Below are 24339 nucleotides of genomic sequence, written 5' to 3' on the forward strand. Positions count from 1 at the left end.
TCCTTGTAAAATACATGGGAAAATCCCATTGGAGGAAAATTCCATATAGGGTTAGGGTTAGGTCACCATGAACTCATAGAGCAAAATGGACACCGCCAACAAACTCGGAGTGCTTGGGTATGATTACGAGGTCGCTTACCTTTCTAGGCTGCCCTATCTAAGTTTCCTTGTAAAATACATGGGAAAATCCCATTGGAGGAAAATTCCATATAGGGTTAGGTCACCATGAACTCATAGAGCAAAATGGACACCGCCAACAAACTCAGAGTGCTTGGATATGGTTAGGAGGGCGCTTACCTTTCTAGGCTGCCCTATCTATGTTTCCTTGTAAAATACATGGGAAAATCCCATTGGAGGAATATTCTACTTAGGGTTAAGGTTAGGTCACCATGAACTCATAGAGCAAAATGGACACCGCCCAAAAACTCGGAGTGCTTTGGTATGGTTAGGAGGGCACTTACTTTTCTAGGCAGCCCCAACTATGTTTCCTGGTAAAATACATGGGAAAATCCCATAGGAGGAATATTCTACTTAGGGTTAAGGTTAGGTCACCATGAACTCATAGAGCAAAATGGACACCGCCAACAAACTCGGAGTGCTTGGGTATGGTTACGACGGCGCTTACCTTTCTAGGCTGCCCTATCTATGTTTCCTTGTATAATACATGGAAAATCCCATTGGAGGAAAATTCAATATAGGGTTAGGGTTAGGTCAGTATGAACTCATAGAGCAAAATGGACACCGCCAACAAACTCGGGGTGCTTGAGTATGGTTAGGAGGGCACTTATTTTTCTAGGCAGCCCTATCTATGTTTCCTGGTAAAATACATGGGAAAATCCCATTGGTGGAAAATTCCATATAGGGTTAGGGTTAGGTCACCATGAACTCATAGAGCAAAATGGACACCGCCAACAAACTCGGAGTGCTAGGATATGGTTATGAGGGCGCTTACCTTTCTAGGCTGCCCTATCTATGTTTCCTTATAAAATACATGGGAAAATCCCATTGGAGGAGAATTTCATATAGGGTTAGGGTTAGGTCAGTATGAACTCATAGAGCAAAATGGACATCGCCAACAAACTCGGAGTGTTTGGGTATGATTACGAGGTCGCTTACCTTTCTAGGCTGCCCTATCTAAGTTTCCTTGTAAAATACATGGGAAAATCCCATTGGAGGAAAATTCCATATAGGGTTAGGTCACCATGAACTCATAGAGCAAAATGGACACCGCCAACAAACTCGGAGTGCTTGGGTTTGGTTACGAGGGCGCTTACCTTTCTAGGCTTCCCTATCTATGTTTCCTTGTAAAATACAAGGGAAAATCCCATTGGAGGAATATTCTACTTAGGGTTAGGGTTAGGTCACTATGAACTCATAGAGCAAAATGTACACCGCCAAAAAACTTGGAGTGCTTGGGTATGGTTAGGAGGGCACTTACTTATCTAGGCAGCCCTATCTATGTTTCCCGGTAAAATACATGGGAAAATCCCATTGGAGGAAAATTCCATACAGGGTTAGGGTTAGGTCACTATGAACTCATAGAGCAAAATGTACACCGCCAAAAAACTTGGAGTGCTTGGGTATGGTTAGGAGGGCACTGACTTTTCTAGGCAGCCCAATCTATGTTTCCTGGTAAAATACATGGGAAAATCCCATTGGAGGAAGATTCCATATAGGGTTAGGGTTAGGTCAGTATGAACTCATAGAGCAAAATGGACATCGCCAACAAACTCGGAGTGTTTGGGTATGATTACGAGGTCGCTTACCTTTCTAGGCTGCCCTATCTAAGTTTCCTTGTAAAATACATGGGAAAATCCCATTGGAGGAAAATTCCATATAGGGTTAGGTCACCATGAACTCATAGAGCAAAATGGACACCGCCAACAAACTCGGAGTGCTTGGGTTTGGTTACGAGGGCGCTTACCTTTCTAGGCTTCCCTATCTATGTTTCCTTGTAAAATACAAGGGAAAATCCCATTGGAGGAATATTCTACTTAGGGTTAAGGTTAGGTCACCATGAACTCATAGAGCAAAATGGACACCGCCAACAAACTCGGAGTGCTTGGGTATGGTTAGGAGGGCACTGACTTTTCTACGCAGCCCAACTATGTTTCCTGGTAAAATACATGGGAAAATCCCATAGGAGGAATATTCTACTTAGGGTTAAGGTTAGGTCACCATGAACTCATAGAGCAAAATGGACACCGCCAACAAACTCGGAGTGCTTGGGTATGGTTACGACGGCGCTTACCTTTCTAGGCTGCCCTATCTATGTTTCCTTGTATAATACATGGAAAATCCCATTGGAGGAAAATTCAATATAGGGTTAGGGTTAGGTCAGTATGAACTCATAGAGCAAAATGGACACCGCCAACAAACTCGGGGTGCTTGAGTATGGTTAGGAGGGCACTTATTTTTCTAGGCAGCCCTATCTATGTTTCCTGGTAAAATACATGGGAAAATCCCATTGGTGGAAAATTCCATATAGGGTTAGGGTTAGGTCACCATGAACTCATAGAGCAAAATGGACACCGCCAACAAACTCGGAGTGCTTGGATATGGTTATGAGGGCGCTTACCTTTCTAGGCTGCCCTATCTATGTTTCCTTATAAAATACATGGGAAAATCCCATTGGAGGAGAATTTCATATAGGGTTAGGGTTAGGTCAGTATGAACTCATAGAGCAAAACGGACACCGCCAACAAATTCGGGGTTCATGGGTATGGTTAGGAGGGCACTTACTTATCTAGGCAGCCCTATCTATGTTTCCCGGTAAAATACATGGGAAAATCCCATTGGAGGAAAATTCCATACAGGGTTAGGGTTAGGTCACTATGAACTCATAGAGCAAAATGTACACCGCCAAAAAACTTGGAGTGCTTGGGTATGGTTAGGAGGGCACTGACTTTTCTAGGCAGCCCAATCTATGTTTCCTGGTAAAATACATGGGAAAATCCCATTGGAGGAAGATTCCATATAGGGTTAGGGTTAGGTCAGTATGAACTCATAGAGCAAAATGGACACCGCCAACAAACTCGGAGTGTTTGGGTATGATTACAAGGGCACTTACCTTTCTAGGCTGCCCTATCTAAGTTTCCTTGTAAAATACATGGGAAAATCCCATTGGAGGAAAATTCCATATAGGGTTAGGTCACCATGAACTCATAGAGCAAAATGGACATCGCCTACGAACTCGGATTGCTTGGGTATGGTTACGAGGGCGCTTACCTTTCTAGGTTTCCCTATCTATGTTTCCTTGTAAAATACATGGGAAAATCCCATTGGAGGAATATTCTACTTAGGGTTAAGGTTAGGTCACCATGAACTCATAGAGCAAAATGGACACCGCCCAAAAACTCGGAGTGCTTTGGTATGGTTAGGAGGGCACTTACTTTTCTAGGCAGCCCCAACTATGTTTCCTGGTAAAATACATGGGAAAATCCCATAGGAGGAATATTCTACTTAGGGTTAAGGTTAGGTCACCATGAACTCATAGAGCAAAATGGACACCGCCAACAAACTCGGAATGCTTGGGTATGGTTACGAGGGCGCGTACCTTTCTAGGCTGCCCTATCTATGTTTCCTTGTATTATACATGGGAAAATCCCATTGAAGGAAAATTCCATATAGGGTTAGGGTTAGGTCAGTATGAACTCATAGAGCAAAATGGACACCGCCAAAAAACTCGGGATGCTTGAGTATGGTTAGGAGGGCACTTATTTTTCTGGGCAGCCCTATCTATGTTTCCTGGTAAAATACATGGGAAAATCCCATTGGAGGAAAATTCCATATAGGGTTAGGGTTAGGTCACCATGAACTCATAGAGCAAAATGGACACCGCCAACAAACTCGGAGTGCTTGGGTATGGTTAGGAGGGCGCTTACTTTTCTAGGCAGCCCTATCTATGTTTCCTTGTAAAATACATGGGAAAATCCCATTGGAGGAATATTCTACTTAGGGTTAAGGTTAGGTCACCATGAACTCATAGAGCAAAATGGACACCGCCAAAAAACTCGGAGTGCTTGGGTATGGTTACGAGGGCGCATACCTTTCTAGGCTGCCCTATCTATGTTTCCTTGTATAATACATGGGAAAATCCCATTGGAGGAAAATTCCATATAGGTTTAGGGTTAGGTCAGTATGAACTCATAGAGCAAAATGGACACCGCCAACAAACTCGGAGTGCTTGGATATGGTTATGAGGGCGCTTACCTTTCTAGGCTGCCCTATCTATGTTTCCTGGTAAAATACATGGGAAAATCCCATTGGAGGAAAATTCCATATAGGGTTAGGGTTAGGTCACCATGAACTCATAGAGCAAAATGGACACCGCCAACAAACTCAGAGTGCTTGGATATGGTTATGAGGGCGCTTACCTTTCTAGGCTGCCCTATCTATGTTTCCTTGTAAAATACATGGGAAAATCCCATTGGAGGAATATTCTACTTAGGGTTAAGGTTAGGTCACCATGAACTCATAGAGCAAAATGGACACCGCCCAAAAACTCGGAGTGCTTTGGTATGGTTAGGAGGGCACTTACTTTTCTAGGCAGCCCCAACTATGTTTCCTGGTAAAATACATGGGAAAATCCCATAGGAGGAATATTCTACTTAGGGTTAAGGTTAGGTCACCATGAACTCATAGAGCAAAATGGACACCGCCAACAAACTCGGAATGCTTGGGTATGGTTACGAGGGCGCGTACCTTTCTAGGCTGCCCTATCTATGTTTCCTTGTATAATACATGGGAAAATCCCATTGAAGGAAAATTCCATATAGGGTTAGGGTTAGGTCAGTATGAACTCATAGAGCAAAATGGACACCGCCAAAAAACTCGGGATGCTTGAGTATGGTTAGGAGGGCACTTATTTTTCTGGGCAGCCCTATCTATGTTTCCTGGTAAAATACATGGGAAAATCCCATTGGAGGAAAATTCCATATAGGGTTAGGGTTAGGTCACCATGAACTCATAGAGCAAAATGGACACCGCCAACAAACTCGGAGTGCTTGGGTATGGTTAGGAGGGCGCTTACTTTTCTAGGCAGCCCTATCTATGTTTCCTTGTAAAATACATGGGAAAATCCCATTGGAGGAATATTCTACTTAGGGTTAAGGTTAGGTCACCATGAACTCATAGAGCAAAATGGACACCGCCAAAAAACTCGGAGTGCTTGGGTATGGTTACGAGGGCGCATACTTTCTAGGCTGCCCTATCTATGTTTCCTTGTATAATACATGGGAAAATCCCATTGGAGGAAAATTCCATATAGGTTTAGGGTTAGGTCAGTATGAACTCATAGAGCAAAATGGACACCGCCAACAAACTCGGAGTGCTTGGATATGGTTATGAGGGCGCTTACCTTTCTAGGCTGCCCTATCTATGTTTCCTGGTAAAATACATGGGAAAATCCCATTGGAGGAAAATTCCATATAGGGTTAGGGTTAGGTCACCATGAACTCATAGAGCAAAATGGACACCGCCAACAAACTCAGAGTGCTTGGATATGGTTATGAGGGCGCTTACCTTTCTAGGCTGCCCTATCTATGTTTCCTTGTAAAATACAAGGGAAAATCCCATTGGAGGAAAATTCCATATAGGGTTAGGTCACCATGAACTCATAGAGCAAAATGGACACCGCCAACAAACTCGGAGTGCTTGGGTATGATTAGGAGGGCACTTACTTTTCTAGGCAGCCCTATCTATGTTTCCTGGTAAAATACATGGGAAAATCCCATTGGAGGAAAATTCCACTTAGGGTTAGGGTTAGGTCACTATGAACTCATAGAGCAAAATGGACACCGCCAACAAACTCGGGGTGCTTGGGTATGGTTAGGAGGGCACTTACCTTTCTAGGCAGCCCCAACTATGTTTCCTGGTAAAATACATGGGAAAATCCCATTGGAGGAAAATTCCATATAGGGTTAGGGTTAGGTCACCATGAACTCATAGAGCAAAATGGACACCGCCAAAAAACGCGGAGTGCTAGGGTATGGTAAGGAGGGCGCTTACCTTTCTAGGCTGCCCTATCTATGTTTCCTTGTAAAATACATGGGAAAATCCCATTGGAGGAATATTCCATAAAGGGTTAGGGTTAGGTCAGTATGAACTCATAGAGCAAAAAGGACACCGCCAACAAACTCGGGGTGCTTGAGTATGGTTAGGAGGGCACTTACTTTTCTAGGCAGCCCTATCTATGTTTCCTGGTAAAATACATGGGAAAATCCCATTGGAGGAAATTCCATATAGGGTTAGGGTTAGGTCACCATGAACTCATAGAGCAAAATGGACACCGCCAACAAACTCGGAGTGCTAGGGTAGGGTAAGGAGGGCGCTTACCTTTCTAGGCTGCCCTATCTATGTTTCCTTATAAAATACATGGGAAAATCCCATTGGAGGAAAATTCCATAGAAGGTTAGGGTTAGGTCCCCATGAATTCTTAGAGCAAAATGGAAACCGCCAACAAACTCAGGGTGCTTGAGTATGGTTAGGAGGGCACTTACTTTTCTAGGCAGCCCTATCTATGTTTCCTGGAAAAATACATGGGAAAATCCCATTGGAGGAAAATTCCATACAGGGTTAGGGATAGGTCACCATGAACTCATAGAGCAAAATGGACACCGGCTACAAACTCAAAGTGCTTGGGTATGGTTACGAGGGCGCTTACCTTTCTAGGTAAGAACCCCGAATTTGTTGGCGGTGTCCATTTTCCTCTATGAGTTCGACCCCAAATGGGGTCCCGACCCACAGGTTGAGAACCACTGACTTAGACTTATATACCGCTTTACTGTGCTTTACAGCCCTCTCTAAGTGGTTTACAGAGTCAGCCTCTTTCCCCCCCCCATCAATCTGGGTCCTCATTTTACCAACTCATAGTCTGCTGGTGCTTGGCCCAAAGCCACCTAGCTGGCTTTCATGCCAAAGGCAGGACTAGAACTCACAGCCTCCTAGTGCTTGGCCCAAAGTCCCCCAGCTGGCTTTCATGCCAAAGGCGGGACTAGAACTCATAGCTTCCTGGTGATTGGCCCAAAGTCACCCAACAGGCCTTCATGCCTAAATCAGGATTAGAACTCACCCTTTCTTAGTGATTGGCTCAAAGTCTCCTAGCTGACTTTCATGGCTAAGTCGGCACTAGAACTCACAGCCTCCTGCTTTTATGTCACCCCCTAGTCCTTCTTTTCATTAGACTTCATTTCATTGGACAAGACATGCTCAATCCCTGCCACCGTTCTTCATACGACAATTGCTAACGTCCCAACAAAGAGCCCTACATGATATTTATTGGCTTATTTGTATAATTAAACTTAATTGTGGAGCGACACTGCCCCAATGCAGTTCTCTTGCTTGGCCAGAGGTGGGCGCTGCTTCCCAAGTTGGACCCGTGCCTTTTATTCATCGTGCCTTCCAGTTCAGGACACGTTGCAAGTCCCAAGTTCTCAAGAGGGTTGCAGATAGTCATCTCGACTCGCCCGATGGTGTCTGCCAGCTTTTGTAAACTTTTTGTCCCAAGTCAACAGCTTTGAGGCTTGGGGGGAGAGGTGTGGCGTGCTCAGAGGAAGCCATGTCTGATCCAAGTCTGGGACCGGTGATAACGTTGCCACGCTCCTTTCTTGTGACAGGTTGTTGAATTCCATCTTCCCCGGATTGGTCAAAAAGATCAACAGATCGCCCACGCCCGTCGCAGGTCTGGTGAGTACTCTGTAAGTGAGATGCTTCCGTTGTCGTTTTACTCCCGTGTTGTTCTTTTTCCAGAAATCCGTTCTTTAAAAAAGGTAACACGAACACACCTGTTAAATCTGGGCAGCCCTGTTGAGAAAAATTTCGATTAGTTTTGTCTACGGAGATTCCCAATCATCCAGGTCAGGGTTGTCCCCAAAGTGCTTGTTTCAGGAGGCAACTGGAATTTCTTGTTTTTCTTTGAAGACATTTCGCTTCTCATCCCAGAAGCTTCTTCAGCTCTGACCGAGTGGTGGGGAACAGAAGGATTTATACTCCTTGCAGACAGCTGGTCATTTGCCTCCTTTTAGGGAGACGTTGAGGCCACTTGGAGGTCCACCTGTGTCCTCAGTGGTGCTTTTTCAACTGGACTTACTTGCTTGTCTTTGAAGACATTTTGCTTCTCATCCCAGGAACTTCTTCAGCTCTGACCGAGCAGTGGTGAACAGAAGGATTTATACTCCTTGCAGACAGCTGGTCATTTGCATTCTCTAAGAGAGTTGTTGAGGCCACTTGGAGGTCTACCTGTGTCCTCAGTGGTGCTTTTTCAACTGGACTTATTTGCTTGTCTTTGAAGACGTTTTGCTAATCATCCCAGAAGCTTCTTCAGCTCTGACCGAGCGGTGGGGAATGGAAGGATTTATACTCCTTGCAGACAGCTGGTCATTTGTATCCTTTCAGAGAGTCGTTGAGGCCACTGGGAGGTTTGTCTGTGTCCTCATCCCCAACCACCTGCGCCCGTCTTCCACAGTGAAGGGACCCAGGGCAGAAAACACCCGACAGCTAAGAAGGCTCCACACCCATTTGCACCGCTCAGGTGACCCTGAGGACACAGGTCAACCTCCAAGTGGCCTCAACCACTCTCTAAAAGGAGGCAAATGACCAGCTGTTTGCAAGGAGGGACCCAGGGCAGAAAACATGCTGCAGCGAAGAAGGCTCCACACTCATTTGCACTGCTCAGGTGACCCTGAGGACACAGGTCAACCTCCAGAGGTCTGAACTGAAAATCCAGCTGTGTGGCAGAAGGAACCACTTTCGCTCAAGTGTTGAAATCCTGAGGTGTGGTTGACACAGAAGGATTAGTCTTTGTGTTTTGTTTTGTTTTGTTTTTCCCCCAGTTTGCAATAGTCTGGGAGAGAAGGAATTCCTGGTTCCTTGAGGCTTATCTTTTGTTTGTCTGGACATTTGTGGCGTGACTTCAGTTCCTCCCACTACTCCGAGGGGAATTGAGGCATTTACAGCCCAGGGTGTAGGGCGTAGGAATAATAGCCAGGAATAATCGTAGGAAATTAGCGGAGGCAAAACTGAACGGTTGAACTGCACGCAGCCCCTTAGACTCCCGGCTCGGCTCGGCTCTGGATTAACATTCCCACTTCAGTGGCTAAATGTTGGCTTACGCCTTCGAAAGATTTGGTGCCTCCGGAGAAAGAGCAACGTCGTCCAGAGTTGGCTCCCATTTCTGATCAATCGCTTCCCCTTTCGAAGAGGAGAGAAGCCCGGAAGTGTGAACAATAATAAAGAGGGGACGCCGGAACTTGGAGGTGCATTAAATGGCTTCTATCTCAGCTTTGATTTGATAGAAAGGAGGTGCAGGAACTTGGCGGAGGGGGAAAAACCATGGCAGGAAAATAATAGCTACTCATCTTTTCATTGCAATGCGGCCTTTGGGGTGTCCGTGGTGCTTTTTGAGCTGGGTTGTTTTTTATTCAGAGACATTTCATGACCCAACTAGGGAACGTCATCAGTGCGAGAAGGGAGTGGGGTTTACGGAGGAGGAAGAGGACTGTGGGGTCCTCAGTGCTCTCTGAACTTGGTGGCTTTTTTGCAGATGTTTCATGACCCAACTAGGGAGCATCTTCAGTGCTAGAAGGGAGGGGGGTGTGCAGATAGGATGAGGAGGAGGAGGAGGAGGAGGAGGAGGAGGAGGAGGAGGAGGAGGAGGAAGAGGACTGTGGGGTCCTCAGTGCTCTCTGAACCTGGTGGTTTTCTTGCAGACGTTTCATGACCCAACTAGGGAACATCATCAGTGCTAGAAGGGAGGGGGGTGTGCAGATTGGAGGAGGAGGAGGAGGAGAAGGATTGTGGAGTCCTTGGTACTCTCTGAGCTTGGTTGTTGTAAGTCAAGAACTACTTGCATATTGATTGACATATGAATCAGAGATCTTGGGCGGAGTTGTGTGTTGTGTTTTTATCTCTGTCTGTCTGTGTGTGTGTGTGGTCAAGATTACATCAGGCAATGAATTGGTTAAATCTCTTTCCAAGCAGAATGTTACAGGGAAAATTTTTTGAGAGCTGTATTTTATAATGGGATTACAATTACACAACTGGCAATTCCACCCCCCCCCTCTGAAGAATGTGTCTGGGTGTAGACGTTGGCGTTTAATCAGGATTTTCATTTTTGTTTTGGAAAGGATGTTATGCCAGCCTAAAGCAGATTACTTTCGGCATATTTGGGACAGTCATTGTTCTGCCAGTGAATAACAATTTCTTTCAGTTTCACCACCGCCGCCACCAAAAAAAAAAAAAAAGGCAGACTTTTCCCCATTTTTTCCATCCTGTCTTCGCTTTATAATTCCTTCCATTATTAGTAGTGTTTAACCCCATTTCTATTTTGCAAAATTCTATTTTGCATTTGAACTTATACAGTTGCCTTTTCTTTGATCCTTATTTTGCAAAAAAAAAGGGAGTTTTTGCTGATTTTTCAACGCTTAACAATAGATGGACCTGCAATTCTTGCGCTGCATTAAGCTGTGGTTGGCTTAACTATAGGTAGCTGAATAAACCTAGTTGGGTTTGCGTGGGATACCACATTACAAATGGCACCCATTAGATTGACACAAAACCCTAAGCCAAACTAGAATATACTATAATATGCTCATTGTAGACTTTCTGCAATCCTGGATTGCTGAGAGAATATTTGGAAAATACGGACCTGCTCAATTAAACATGCTTTTCTAAGTTGTTAATATTAGAAATGTGGAAATGTAATGATAATAATAATAATAATAATAATAATAATAATAATAATAATAATAATAATAATAAATCCAGTCTGAACATCTGGCTGACTGTGCGATGATCGATAATAATAATAATAATACAGCAGAATAAATGAGAAAGAACTGGAGAAGATAACAAAATACAAAGACCTACAAATAGAAATAGAAAGTCTGTGGCAAAGGCAAGCAAGGGCAGTACCAATAGTCATAGGCTCCTTGGGTGCAATCCCCAAAAAACTGGAGCACCACTTGAACACCATTGGCATTGACAAATTCGCTATTAGTCAATTGCAAAAGGCGGCCTTACTAGGAACTGCTTCCATCCTGCGACGATATCTGTAATACCATCAAACATCCACATCTGCCTATCCCAGGTCCTGGATAAGGACTCGATAGGTAGACAAAATGCCAAATCCAGTCTGAACGTCTATTCTATTCTATTCTATTCTATTCTATTCTATTCTATTCTGTTCTGTTCTGTTCTGTTCTGTTCCGTTCCATTCCATTCCATTCCATTCCATTCCTCTATTCCTATTTCCCTATTTCTATTTCTCTATTTCTTATTCTAGTCTAGTCTAGTCCAGTCTGCTCTAATGGTTGAAGGGTTGTGTTTGAGGTGCAGAAGAATGGAAGAAAAGAGGTTAAAATACAAGCTTTTTCTAAGAGAATTTTGTTTGGGGTCGCTGGCTGCTCATTTCATTCTAAACTCTCTGGCATTCCACAGACTCATTTCCCATTCTGTCCCCAAGCCCCCTTTTCCCATATTATTGTTATTATTATTATTTATAAATCATGGCTCTTACAGGAACAAAGAAACTCTGCAAAAGCGGAATCTTTTCCCCTTCCTTCGTTTAGCGATCCCCGGTCTCGGTTCTTCTATTTCTTTTTTCTTTTTATTCAAATAACAACCTACTCGGTTGAAAATAACACAGTATTGAGAAAAAAAAAAGCAAAATCCTTTAATTCCCTCCCCCCTTCTTTGTTATCTCAGATGAGGACACACATCTGCTAAAGTCAGCAGATGCTTTCGCCTCTCGCCCACGGAGAAATTTAAGGAAATGGCATTTGAAGACGGGGAAAGAAAAACCAATCTTGCTTGGGGAAATTGGCGGGTTTATGATGGGGGCCGAGGATAAACCTTGTGTTTATCCTCTTCAACAGACCAGCAATATTCAACGTGGGTCGATGGAGAAGCGCGCACGTTTCTGATCCACAATTCTAGCGTGTATGATTCGGAAAAGGAATCCTACTTTTCAAAAAACGAGTTTGGAGGCAGAAGACAGGCAGCCCTGGCCCCAACGGAGCCCACATTTTCTGTCGTTAAGTGAGATGTTTGTGTCACGGTTCCGACAGATGAAAGTCTTCAAAAGAACTTCAAGGCATTGTTTACCTTAAAGCAGCGGTTCTCCACCTGTGGGTTGGGACCCCATTTGGGGTCGAACGACCATTTCACGGGGGTCGCCAAACAACGCAGTCTGCCATTTTTTCCCCCCTTTTCCTTAGCTGTGCTACTCCCTTTTATTCTATTGGCTTTTAAAAGCCAATAGGAATTGTCCAGGCTGTCTCTGCCCTGCTGAGCCCGCCAAAAGCCCCATTCTGCAAACGGTGCTGCACCAGTTGAGTAGTCCTCGACTTACAACCAGTTGGGGGTCGCGGCATTAAAAAGGTTGAGAACCACTGTCTTAAAGGATCTTGTATTTGAGTAGCATAATATCGGCACTTACATAATCAAAGCCAAAAACTGGATTCCCCTCCCCTGGGCACCTAGTATCAAAGCACAATTCCCTCCTCCAATTAACAGTAGTAAATCACATCCCCCAATTAGCTTGAAATGTGGGCTTCCCTTCCAGCTCTCCAGTCTGCCAATTCTTTATCAGTTCTGGTTACAATAACCTTGATTCTCACGCTAGGTTTAATGTTGTTATGTCTAGCTGGACTCTCGTTCACATCTCCCCCCACCATCATCTAACTCTAAAAGCGAAAGGGAAAAGATGGCTACATTTCCACCTGTTGTCAATGCAAAAGTTGACGACTCCCTGTATAGAAAAATCAGACTTAGGAAGTCTCTTGGAGGTCATCTAGTCCAACCCCCTGATCAAGGAGGAGACCCTGTACCACTTCAGACAAAGGGCTGTCCAATCTCTTCTTTAAAACCTCCAATGATAGAGCATGCACAATTTCTGGTGGCCAGTCGTTCCACCGGTTAATTGTTCTCCCTGTCTGGAAATGTCTCCTTTCATTCTTGGTTGCTTCTCTCCGGGATTAGTTTCCATCCGTTGCTTCTCGTCCTGCCTTCAGATTTTCAGACTTCATTTTGAGACTCTAGAAAGAGGGCAGAGAAGAGCAACAAAGATAATTAGGGGACTGGAGGCTAAAACATATAAGGAACGGTTGCTGGAATTGAGGATGTCTAGTTTAATGAAGAGAAGGACGAGGGGGGACATGATAGCAGTCTTCCAGTATCTCAGGGGCTGCCCCAAAGAAGAGGGAGTCAAGCTATTCTCCAAAGCACCAGAAGGCAGGACAAGAAGCAACGGGTGGAAACTCATCAAGGAGAGAAGCAGCCTAGAACTAAGGAGAAACTTCCTGATAGTGAGAACAATTAACCAGTGGAGCAACCTGCCTCCAGAAGCGGTAAATGCTCCAACACTGGAAGTTTTTAAGAAGAAACTGGACAGCCATTTGTCCAAAATGGTATAGGGTTTCCTGCCTGAGCAGGGGGTTGGACTAGATGACCTTCCAATATCCCTTCCAACTTTACTACTACTACTACTACTATTATGGATCATCGCACAGTCAGCCAGATGTTCAGACTGGATTTGGCATTTTGTCCACCTATCGAGTCCTTACCCAGGACCTGGGATAGGCAGATGTGGATGTTTGATGGTATTACAGGTATCGTCACAGGATGGAAGCAGTTGTTGTTGTTGTTGTTGTTGTTATTATTATTTTCAGCCTGAACAACTATTAAGTCAGGGTTTTGGTCAAGCCTGGAGCAAAACTGGGGAATGAAACAAGAGCCGGGGCCACCCCCAGCTTACCATTGTGAAATCTCTTGATGGATTAATGTTCAAAATACACATTACTACTGCAGCACAAAAGGCATAGGCATAACAATACGGCTTCTTTTTGCCAACCAAACATCCTTTTATTCCATGTTACCTGCTTTAGAAAGATAAAAAGGACGCGGCCACATTTATTATCTCTTCGCTCTTCTTTTAATGGTCCAAATGCATCTCCCAATGTCACGGTGTTCCCCAGTAATAATATCTTATCTTTTCAGGTATTTTAGTACCTGAACAAAGTGGGCCTGTTCCTGAATAGGTTGCAATAGGCAAAGGCTTCCAGCGCTCTACTTTTTTAACACCAGCAATAGCCAATTCTGTCCTCTCCATTGTGCTTCTGAAATGAAGAATGCCTGGGTTTTGATCTCTGGATAGAAGAGATATAAGCTCCCTTCTATAATAATAATAATAATGATGATGATGATGATGATGATGATGATGATGATGATAATGATGATGCAATGGCTAAGAGCAGGAAAATTGAAGAAAGAGACCGAGGGACTAATTCTGGCTGCACAAGACCAAGCCTTAAGGACAAATGCATACAAAGTCAAAATTGAGAAGACAGCAACAGACAGTAAGTGCCGCCTCTGCAAAGAAGCTGAAGAAACAGTGGACCACTTGGTAAGCTGTTGCAAGAAAATTGCACAAACTGATTACAAGCAGCGGCATGACAAAGTAGCAACAATGGTGCATTGGAAGATCTGCAAAAAATATCATTTGCCTGTAAGCAAAAACTGGTGGGATCATAAAATAGAGAAAGTCATAGAAAATGAAAAAATTAAACTGCTCTGGGACTTCAGAATTCAAACAGACAAGCACCTGCAACATAACACCCCAGACTGAACAATTGTCGATAAGAAAGACAAAAAAGTCTGGATAGTGGACGTGGCAGTGCCTGGAGATAGCAGAATAGAAGAGAAAGAACTGGAGAAGATAACAAAATACAAAGACCTACAAATAGAAATAGAAAGATTGTGGCAAAAGCAAGCAAGGGTAGTACCAATAGTAATAGTCTCCTTGGGTACAATCCCAAAACAACTGGAGCACCACTTGAACACCATTGGCACTGACAAATTCGCTATTAGTCAATTGCAAAAGGTGGCCTTACTAGGAACTGCTTCCATCCTGCGACGATATCTGTAATACTATCAAACATCCAAATCTGCCTATACCAGGTCCTGGGTAAGGACTCGATAGGTAAACAAAATGCCAAATCCAGTCTGAACATCTGGCTGACTGTGCAATGATCCATATAATAAAGTTGGAAGGGACCTTGGAGGTCATCTAGTCCAACCCCCTTCTCAGGCAGGAAACCCTATACCATTTCAGACAAATGGCTGTCCAGTCTCTTCTTAAAAACTTCCAGTGTTGGCGCATTCACCGCTTCTGGAGGCAGGTAGTTCCACTGGTTAATTGTTCTCACTGTCAGGAAGTTTCTCCTTAGTTCTAGGTTGCTTCTCTCCTTGATTAGTTTCCACCCGTTGCTTCTTATCCTGCCTTCAGGCACCTTGGAAAATAGCTTGACTCCCTCTTCTTTGGGGCAGCCCCTGAGATACTGGAATACTGCTATCATGTCCCCCCTCGTCCTTCTCTTCGTTAAACTAGACATCCCCAATTCCAGGAGAATGAGATTTAGTTTCCACTTGGTGGGTTTTTGAGGTCTTGATAGTGACAGTTGAAAAGATCCAGGGCACATACTTTCTGATCTAAGAATTGATCAGATCCGCGTTTGAAGTTTTGATTGGTGAACATATTATAGCCCAAAATGTTAGGAATATGCTATTCTTCCCCAAAGCCCAGTCTTAAATCCAGTGGTGGGATTCAGCCGGTTCGCACCACTTCGGCAGAACCGGTAGCTAATTTTTTTGTTCCCCAGGCCCAGAATGGACTTCCGGAAGTGGCATCCACATAGGGAACCGGTTGTTCACCTGTTTGAATCCCACCGCTGCTGAAATCCTAAGCTAAAATTGACATCCTGAACTGGTACAAGGGTTGAACTGTGGGGTCCTTGATGCTCCCTGAACCCGGCTGTTTTCTTGCAGACATTTCATCACCCAACTAGGTAACGTCATCAGTGCTAGAAGGGAGTGGGATTTGGTATGGATGGCTGTGGGTTGCCCTGTCAGTATTGGTGGTGGCATGGGTGAAGCTGTTGTTTACTGTTAGCTTGTTGGTTTGAATTGGTAGTGCCTGGGCTATTGCCATGTACCGTATTTCCCATAAGCCCTCACATGATTTTTCAGGACGCTCATAATATAAACCCACCCCACAAAATAAGCCCGTTAAGAGCCTCAGCCAGACGGACACATTTAGTACCGTATTTCCCCGAATATAAGCCCTAACCGGAAACTAAGCCCTAATGCATCTTTTGGAACAAAAATTAATAGAAGAAACACAGGTTTCATGAAAGACCAGTTTCATACACGAAGATCCAATGAAACTGATTTATTGCTACTCCGACCTATGCCAAGGAACCTTTTCAATTAACGGTCAGCCCCTGCTTGGCGTTAGATAAGGGCCAATGGAATTCAAGAGGGGGTTGGATTTAGTCCGCTTGTGGCTACGTAGAGATTCTAGGCCAGTGGTTCTCAACCTTTTTAATGCCGTGACCCCCAACCGGTCGTAAGTCGAGGACTACTCAACTGGTGCAGCACCGTTTGCAGAATGGGGCTTTTGGCGGGCTCAGCAGGGCAGAGACAGCCTGGACAATTCCTATTGGCTTTTGAAAGCCAATAGAATTAGACTCTATTCAAGAGAGTCTATTCTATTGGCTTTCAAAAGCCAATAGAATAAAAGGGAGGAGCACAGCTAAGGAAAAGGGGGAAAAAAATAGGCTGCGTTGTTTGGCGACCCCCGTGAAATGGTCGTTCGACCCCAAATGGGGTCCCGACCCACAGGTTGAGAACCACTGGTCTAGGCTGATCCCTCTTTTCACCACCACCCCAGGTTTTGCCACTTCTCTTACACTTCAGACATTGTTTACTTCTTGATCGTTGGTCTGTTGTTAATTTTGGTGTTCCTCTCTGCTTATCTGGTCTTTTGATTTCATTCTTGAATCTTTTTCAACTCTTTCAACCAGGACCTATAGTGTGTTTAAAAAAAAAAGGGGGGGGGGAGAATATGCTCCAGGGAGGTGGAATACCGATAGTCCTCAATTTACAACAGTTCCTTTGCTGGCCGTTCGAAATAACAGTGCCACTGGGGGGGGGGAAGGGGGGCTTATGACTGTTTTTCAGACTTAACGATGGTGGCGGGGCCTCCCCGAGGGTCCCAGAATCAAAATTCAGGTGCTTAGCGACCGACTTCTATTTACGACGGTTGCAGTGACCGTGTGTTTGTGTGTGTGTGTGAGAGAGAGAGACGCGACCCTCATTTGTAATCTTCTAACAAGCCAAGTGACTGGGAAAGGCAGGTTCACGTAACTGTGGCAAGGAAAGTCGTAACATGGGGCAAAACTACCTTAACAAACGCCTCGCTTAGCGACACAAAGCTGGGCGCTCAATTGCAGTCGAAGGCCAGGGACTAAACCTTGGGAACAGAAGGAAGTCTTCCAAGATTGCCTCCATGTTTATAAACTCTGGGTTTTTTTGGGGGGGGGGAGTCCCTCTCCTGCAGAGCCCCCTCCCCAAAATAAACAACAGCACAATAGGGTTGTTGAGACAGCTCCTTTAGCTTTTGGGAACGCTGAAATTTTCCTTCTTTCTCCATTCTCTCTTCTTTTCCCACCTCGGCCTTTGCCAAGTGCTGACAGTGTTTTTTTGTTTGTTTGTTTGTTTTTTCTTTTAAAAAAAAGTTGGGAATAAAATCAAGGCACAAGGATTAGATGGGTTCCAGGATACCTTGATGGTATCCGAGGAAGGAATGGAGTGATTCTCAATGCAAAGATAACATGACACCAAACACAACGTGTAGAAAATTAGAATGGCTGCAATCTGACACACTTAAATCCCATTGATTTAAGTCAACCAGGTTGGATTTGGGCCAGGCTCTTTTCATTCTGTTGCTTAGGACTGAGCATCACGAAACAAATGATCAAAAGCAAAACTAGACCGGTCGGAAAATAAGCAAGCCAGCAAAATCTCTTCTCTGTCCCTTAGCTGTACGACGAAGAAGAGCTTACAAAAAAATAATCTTACAAAACTTCCAACAATTAGAAAGGGCAGAATTTACTGCAGGCTTAATTCCCTTGCAGAAAGAGGGAGAATTAACCATCTATTCATGTGCCCAGCCATTCATACGTTTGGTCTCGGTTAAAGCTTTTTGTCATCCACGTTTCCACGTACAAACTATCATGGATGGCTGCTTTGCGGATAAAGGAATAACGATTTTTTTTTCCCGTTCCTTGAAATAGATGAATGAGGACAGGCCCCGAGAATTTGTATGATACAGGTAGTCCTCAACTTACCATCAAACATCTGCCTATCCCGGGTCCTTGGTAAGGACTCAATAGGTAGACAAAATGCCAAATCCAGTCTGAACATCTGGCTGACTGTGCGATGATCCATAACAACAACAACAACAACAACAACAACAACAATAATAATTAAATAAATAAATAAAAGTTGGAAGGGACCCTGGAGGTCATCTAGTCTAACCCCCACCTGCTCAGGAAAGAGACCCTATACTATTTCAGACAAATGGCCGTCCAGTCTCTTCTTAAAAACTTCCAGTGTTGGAGCATTCACCGCTTCTGGAGGCAGGTTGTTCCACTGGTTAATTGTTCTAACTGTCAGGAAATTTCTCCTGATTAGGAGTGATTTATTCATGATTCATGATTCAATTATATATATATACACATACATACATACATACAAACACCCGCGAAAACCTCAGAAAACATATATATATATATGTCTTTGGTTATTCGGGTTTTCTCCCACGTAAAATTGGAAGTGTCTTGGCGACGTTTCGACAAAATCCCATTCGTCATCTTCAGGCTAGTGTTTTCAGCTTCGTGCTCCTCGAAGCACATATAAACACCCGCGAAAACCTAAGAAAACATACATATATATATATATATATATATATATATATATATATATATATATATATATATATATATACACACACACACACATATACATATACATATACATATACATATATGAAACAGCCTAAGTGGCTAAAGTTGCTCAGGTTGAGAAATTCTGTTCCAGAAAGATTGCTTGCTGATGGTCCTCTTGTCTCTTTAATTTTTCCAAACGAGGCATTATTTTTCATTCCTGCAATTTTTCTGCCTTACGATCTCTAGGTTCTCTCATCGGATGCTTCTAATGGAAAATGCACCCCTTTTATTCCCCTTTTAAGATTTCAAAATGCCCATTTCACCTATTTTGCGTTATATTAGCGCTAGATACATACAGAGGATACACAGCAATGAGGGGCGGGGGGGGGAAACTTACGGGTATTTCTCAACTTATGAGCACAGTTGAGCCCAACGTTTTTTTGCCAAGTGAGACATTTTGCCCCGTTTTACAACCTTTCCTACCACTGTTGTTAAGCGAATCACTCCCTTTGTTAAGTTAGTAACACCGTCGTTAAGCGAAGCCGGCTTCCCCCATTGACTTCGCTTGTCGGAAAGTCGCAAAGGGGAATGACGTCACCCCTGGGACACTGCGACCGTCATAAAATAACGAAGAACTCAAAACTTAGTCAGAACTAAGGAGGAATTTCCCGACAGTCAGAACAATTAGCCGGTGGAACAACCCGCCTCCAGAAGTTGTGGGTGCTCCCAACACGGGAAGTTTTTAAGAAGAGACCGGACAGCCGTTTGTCTGAAATGGTAGAAGGGGTTGGACTAGATGACCTTCAAGGTGCCTTCCAACTCTGTTATTCTATTCTAACCATACCTTTGCAGTCGGATAAAATAGTGGCTAATCCTGGCTTCTCTAAGCGAAGCAAACGTATCCAGAAGAAGGAGCAGACCCTAAATAATCCATTTCATCAGTATTGGTTGAAGAACAAAAGCAGGACTTGGAACCCCTCAAGCCGTGCGTTACAGAATATTTTTAGTTATTACTAAAAACTACAGTTCCCATCAGTTTATTTCTTCGCCCAGCTCTTCCTGCGAGCTCAAGTGCCCAAACAATTGGGATAAATCAGCCTGGGCCGTTTATCCTTAAACTTGTTTATTACTTGCCATGCCTCGTTTTCTTTCTGCCTCCCAACTGCCAGCCTGCAAAGCCTCGCCATCTAAACAAAGGCTTCGAATTTTGCCCAATAGTTCAGCCACTGCAGTTTGCCTAACTAAATATTATTATAGTCGGTTGCACGGTCAGCCAGATATTTTTTTTTTTTTAAAGGATTGGGATTTTTGTTCACTGTACTGAGCCCTTCCCAAAAACCCAGGATAGGCAAATGTTGTTGTTAAGCTAGTAACCTGGTTGTTAAGTATATGTGGCTTCCCCCCCCCCCCCCCCGCCACTGGCTTCGCTTGTCAGAAGGTCATAAGTGATGATCACGGGATGCTGCAACCGTCATAAATACAAGTCAGTTGCCAGCTGTCTGAGTTTTGATCACGTGACCAGGAGGATGCTGCAATGGTCGTAAATAATAATAATAATAATAATAATAATAATAATAATAATAATAATAATAAAGTTGGAAGGGACCTTGGAGCAGACCCTATAATCCATTTCATCAGTACTGGTTGAAGAACAAAGGCAGGACTTGGAACCCCTCAACTCGTGCGTTACAGAATATTTTTAGTTATTACTAAAAACTACAGTTCCCATCAGTTTATTTCTTCGCCCAGCTCTTCCTGCGAGCTCAAGTGCCAGTTTTCACCTATTTTGCATTTTATTAGCTCTAGATCAGTGGTTCTCAACCTGTGGGTCAGGACCCCATTTGGGATCGAACGACCATTTCACGGGGGTTGCCAAACAACGCAGTCCACCATTTTTTTCCCCCTTGTCCTTAGCTGTGCTACTCCCTTTTATTCTATTGGCTTTTGAAAGCCAATAGAATAGACTCTCTTGAATAGAGTCTAATTCTATTGGCTTTCAAAAGCCAATAGGAATTGTCCAAGCTGTCTCTGCCCTGCTGAGCCCGCCAAAAGTCCCATTCTGCAAACGGTGCTGCACCAGTTGAGTAGTCCTCGACTTACGACCGGTTGAGTAGTCCTCAACTTACAACCGGTTGGAGGTCGCGGCATTAAAAAGGTTGAGAACCACTGCTCTAGATACATAAGGAGGTATACAGAGCAATGAGGGGCAGGTGGGGGGGAAACATAAAATATACAGGTATTCCTCAGCTTCTGACCACAGTTGTAGCCCAACGCTTTTCACTAAGTGAGACATTCCTTAAGCGAGCTTTGTCCCATTTTACAACTTCTGAATTTTGATCCTGCGACCGCGACGATGCTGCCCTCATTAATAAGTGTGAAAAATGGTCCTAAATCCCTTTTTTTTTTCAGCCAGTAGCCAGGCAACTGTGCGATTGCACGATATATAGAACAACAGGGACATACTTGAAATTTTGTTCGGTTGGGGGGGGGCAAAGAAAACATTTCTGCTCAGTTGCCTTTCGATTCGCTTGTCCGGAGATTATGTTTTCCTTCCGCCCCTGAGTCTTTGGCACCCTCTGGTCCTTTCTTTTTGTTTTGTATCGCCATTTCCGCCAGGAAGAACAAAAGGAAGAAAAACAAGGACTAATTTTTTTTTTTGTATGAATTTGGTAACTATATTCACACAGTTCCCACTGTAGAAAAGCCAGGTCAGTTCGCGTTAATCTCTGCTTGGACCAAGACACATTCCCCAGTGCCAAGAGTGGGTGGGTGGGTGGGGAGCTTATGCTTTGCCTTACGTACTTGGAAATATGAATAATAAAAATAGACAAAATAATCATAATCTGAAGTGCTCCGGGGACTTCTCTAGGCAAGCATCGGCCACACAGAAATCCAGACTTCACCATCGTTGATAAGAAGGACGAAAAAAGTCTGGCTAAGTGGACGTGGCAATATGGATAATTCTCAACGTAACAATAGTCCGTTTAGTGACTGGTCAAAATTGCAACGGTGCAGAAAAAGAAGTGAATTAATCAAGGAGAGAAGCAACCTAGAACTAAGGAGGAATTTCCTCACAGTCAGAACAATTAACCGGTGGAACAACCTGCCTCCAGAAGCTGTGAATGCTCCAACACTGGAAGTTTTTCAGAAGAGACTGGACAGCCCTTTGTCCAAAATGGTGTAGGGTTTCCTGCCTGAGCAGGGGGTTGGACTAGATGACCTCCAAGATCATCTAGTCCAATCTTCCAACTTTATTATTATTATTATTATTATTTACGACCATTGCAGCATCCTCCTGGTCACGTGATCAAAACTCAGACAGTTGGCAACTGACTCGTATTTATGACGGATGCAGCATCCCGGAGTCATGTGATCATCATTCATGATCTTCTGACAAGCGAAGCCAGTGGCGGGGGGGGGGGAGCCACGTACACTTAACAATCGGGTTACTAACTTATCAACAACATTTGCCTATCCTGGGTTTTTGGAAAGGGCTCAGTTCAGTGAACAAAAATCCCAATCCTTTTTTTAAAAAAAAAATAAATAAATCTGGCTGACTGTGCAACCGACTATAATAATATTTAGTTAGGCAAACTGCAGTGGCTGAACTATTGGGCAAAATTCGAAGCCTTTGTTTAGATGGCGAGGCTTTGCAGGCTGGCAATTGGGAGGCAAAAAGAAAACAAGGCATGGCAAGTAATAAACAAGTTTAAGGATAAACGGCCCAGGCTGATTTATCCCAATTGTTTGGGCACTTGAGCTCGCAGGAAGAGCTGGGCGAAGAAATAAGGCCACACTTGGAATACTGCATCCAGTTTTGGTCACCACGATGTAAAAAAGGTGTTGAGACTCTAGAAAGTGCAGAGAAGAGCAACAAAGACGATTACGGGACTGGAGGCTAAAGCATATAAGGAAAGGCTGCTGGAATTGGGTATGTCTAGTTTAATGAAGAGAAGGACGAAGGGGGACAGGATAGCAGTCTTCCAGTATCTCAGGGGCTGCCCCAAAGAGGAGGGAGTCAAGCTATTCTCCAAAGCGCCTGAAGGCAGGACAAGAAGCAACGGATGGAAACTGATCAAGGAGAGAAGCAACCTAGAACTAAGGAGAAACTTCCTGACAGTGAGAACAATTAACCAGTGGAACAACCTGCCTCCAGAAGTGGTGAATGCTCCAACACTGAGGACCCAGATTGTTGGGGGCAATGTAAATATATATATACATTGCTTACTGGTGTACACCGCTTAGAGAGTGCTTGCACTTCAAGCGGTATATAAGTCTCATAAATAAATAAATAAATAAATAAACACTGGAAGTTTTTAAGAAGAGACTGGACAGCCTTTTCTCTGAAATGGTATAGGGTTTCCTGCCTGAGCAGGGGGTTGGATTAGCTGACCTCCAAGGTCCCTTCCAACTTTATCATCATCATCTCATCATCATCATCATCATCTTATTATTATTATTGATCATCGCACAGTCAGCCAGATGTTCAGACTGGATTTGGCATTTTGTCTACCTATTGAGTCCTTACCCAGGACCTTATTATTATTATTATTATTATTATTATTATTATTATTATTATTATTATTATTTAATCGAATCACGAATAAAGCACTTGATTTTTATTGACCATCAGCCAGAGTCTGCTGCTTATCTAGGCCTTGCTTTAGACCCCAGAAACAGAAGATCTTGCAGGAAAAGATTCCTGATAACGATTCTTAATCGCTCTTTCGCTGAATTTCTAAGCCCGTATGGACCCTTGGAATGTTTTTCTTTGGAAAGATTTAAAAAAAACAAAACAAAAAAAAAACCCCAAGAGAAAATAGCCCAAAATTGCTTCGTCTGAGCCATGGGGTATAAGGCTTGTGTAAGCAAAGCTGTTGCATAAAAATATTTGAAAAGATCCGGATCGGGAATAAATCACCGTTCGTTTGTATCTTTTATACATTAAGCTGGAGTTAAGGCTTGTTTGTTTTTAAAGGGACATAGGAAGATTTATTCCTTACTGTGTTAGGGATTTAAAATAGCCGTTACATTAAAGGCTTAGCAGAAAATTGGGACATATATTGGAAAGAATGCTATGGGAAACCTTTAGTTTGCTGTTTCACTGTGGGAAAATATCGTATTGAGAATGCAGGAAGCTCCACCTCCTTTTTTATACATATGGATGATTCCATGCTGTTCTTATTATGTATTTATATACAGCCTGCCTTTATTATTTTTATTAATAAAAGTTGGTAGGCAGAGATGGTGATCATGATCATGATCGTGCAAGCTATTCTCCAAAGCGCCTGAAGGCAGGACAAGAAGCAATGGGTGGAAACTAACCAAAGAGAGAAGCAACCTGGAACTAAATTTTCTGACAGAACAATTAACCAATGGAACAACCTGCCTCCAGAAGTTGTGGGTACTCCATCACTGGAAGTGTTTAAGAAGAGACTGGACAGCCATTTGTCTGAAATGGTCTAGGTGTGGAATTTTCCTCCAATGGGATTTTCCCATGTATTTTACCAGGAAACATAGATAGGGCAGCCTACAAAAGTCAGTGCCCTCCTAA

At 43.6% G+C, this 24339-nt stretch overlaps 1 protein-coding gene across 13 annotated transcripts in view; it reads left to right on the top strand.

The window, feature by feature from the left end:
* The window catches only part of LIMCH1 (LIM and calponin homology domains 1), a 167013-nt gene that overhangs the window by 51031 nt on the left and 91643 nt on the right, over nucleotides 1-24339 (top strand). For 11 of the 13 annotated variants that reach the window (XM_039325233.1, XM_039325238.1, XM_039325235.1 and 8 more), the window contains exon 3: nucleotides 7617-7686. In XM_039325233.1, coding sequence (XP_039181167.1) covers nucleotides 7617-7686 — 70 coding nt within the window. Of the gene's footprint in view, nucleotides 1-7616; nucleotides 7698-9225; nucleotides 9255-24339 lie in introns of those variants that run through there. The other 2 variants (XM_039325241.1, XM_039325243.1) reach the window with 2 other exon arrangements.

The sequence above is a fragment of the Crotalus tigris genome, unplaced genomic scaffold (assembly GCF_016545835.1).
Source record: "Crotalus tigris isolate CLP2741 ecotype Arizona unplaced genomic scaffold, ASM1654583v1 scf7180000024321.1087588, whole genome shotgun sequence".
Classification (NCBI taxonomy): domain Eukaryota; kingdom Metazoa; phylum Chordata; class Lepidosauria; order Squamata; family Viperidae; genus Crotalus; species Crotalus tigris.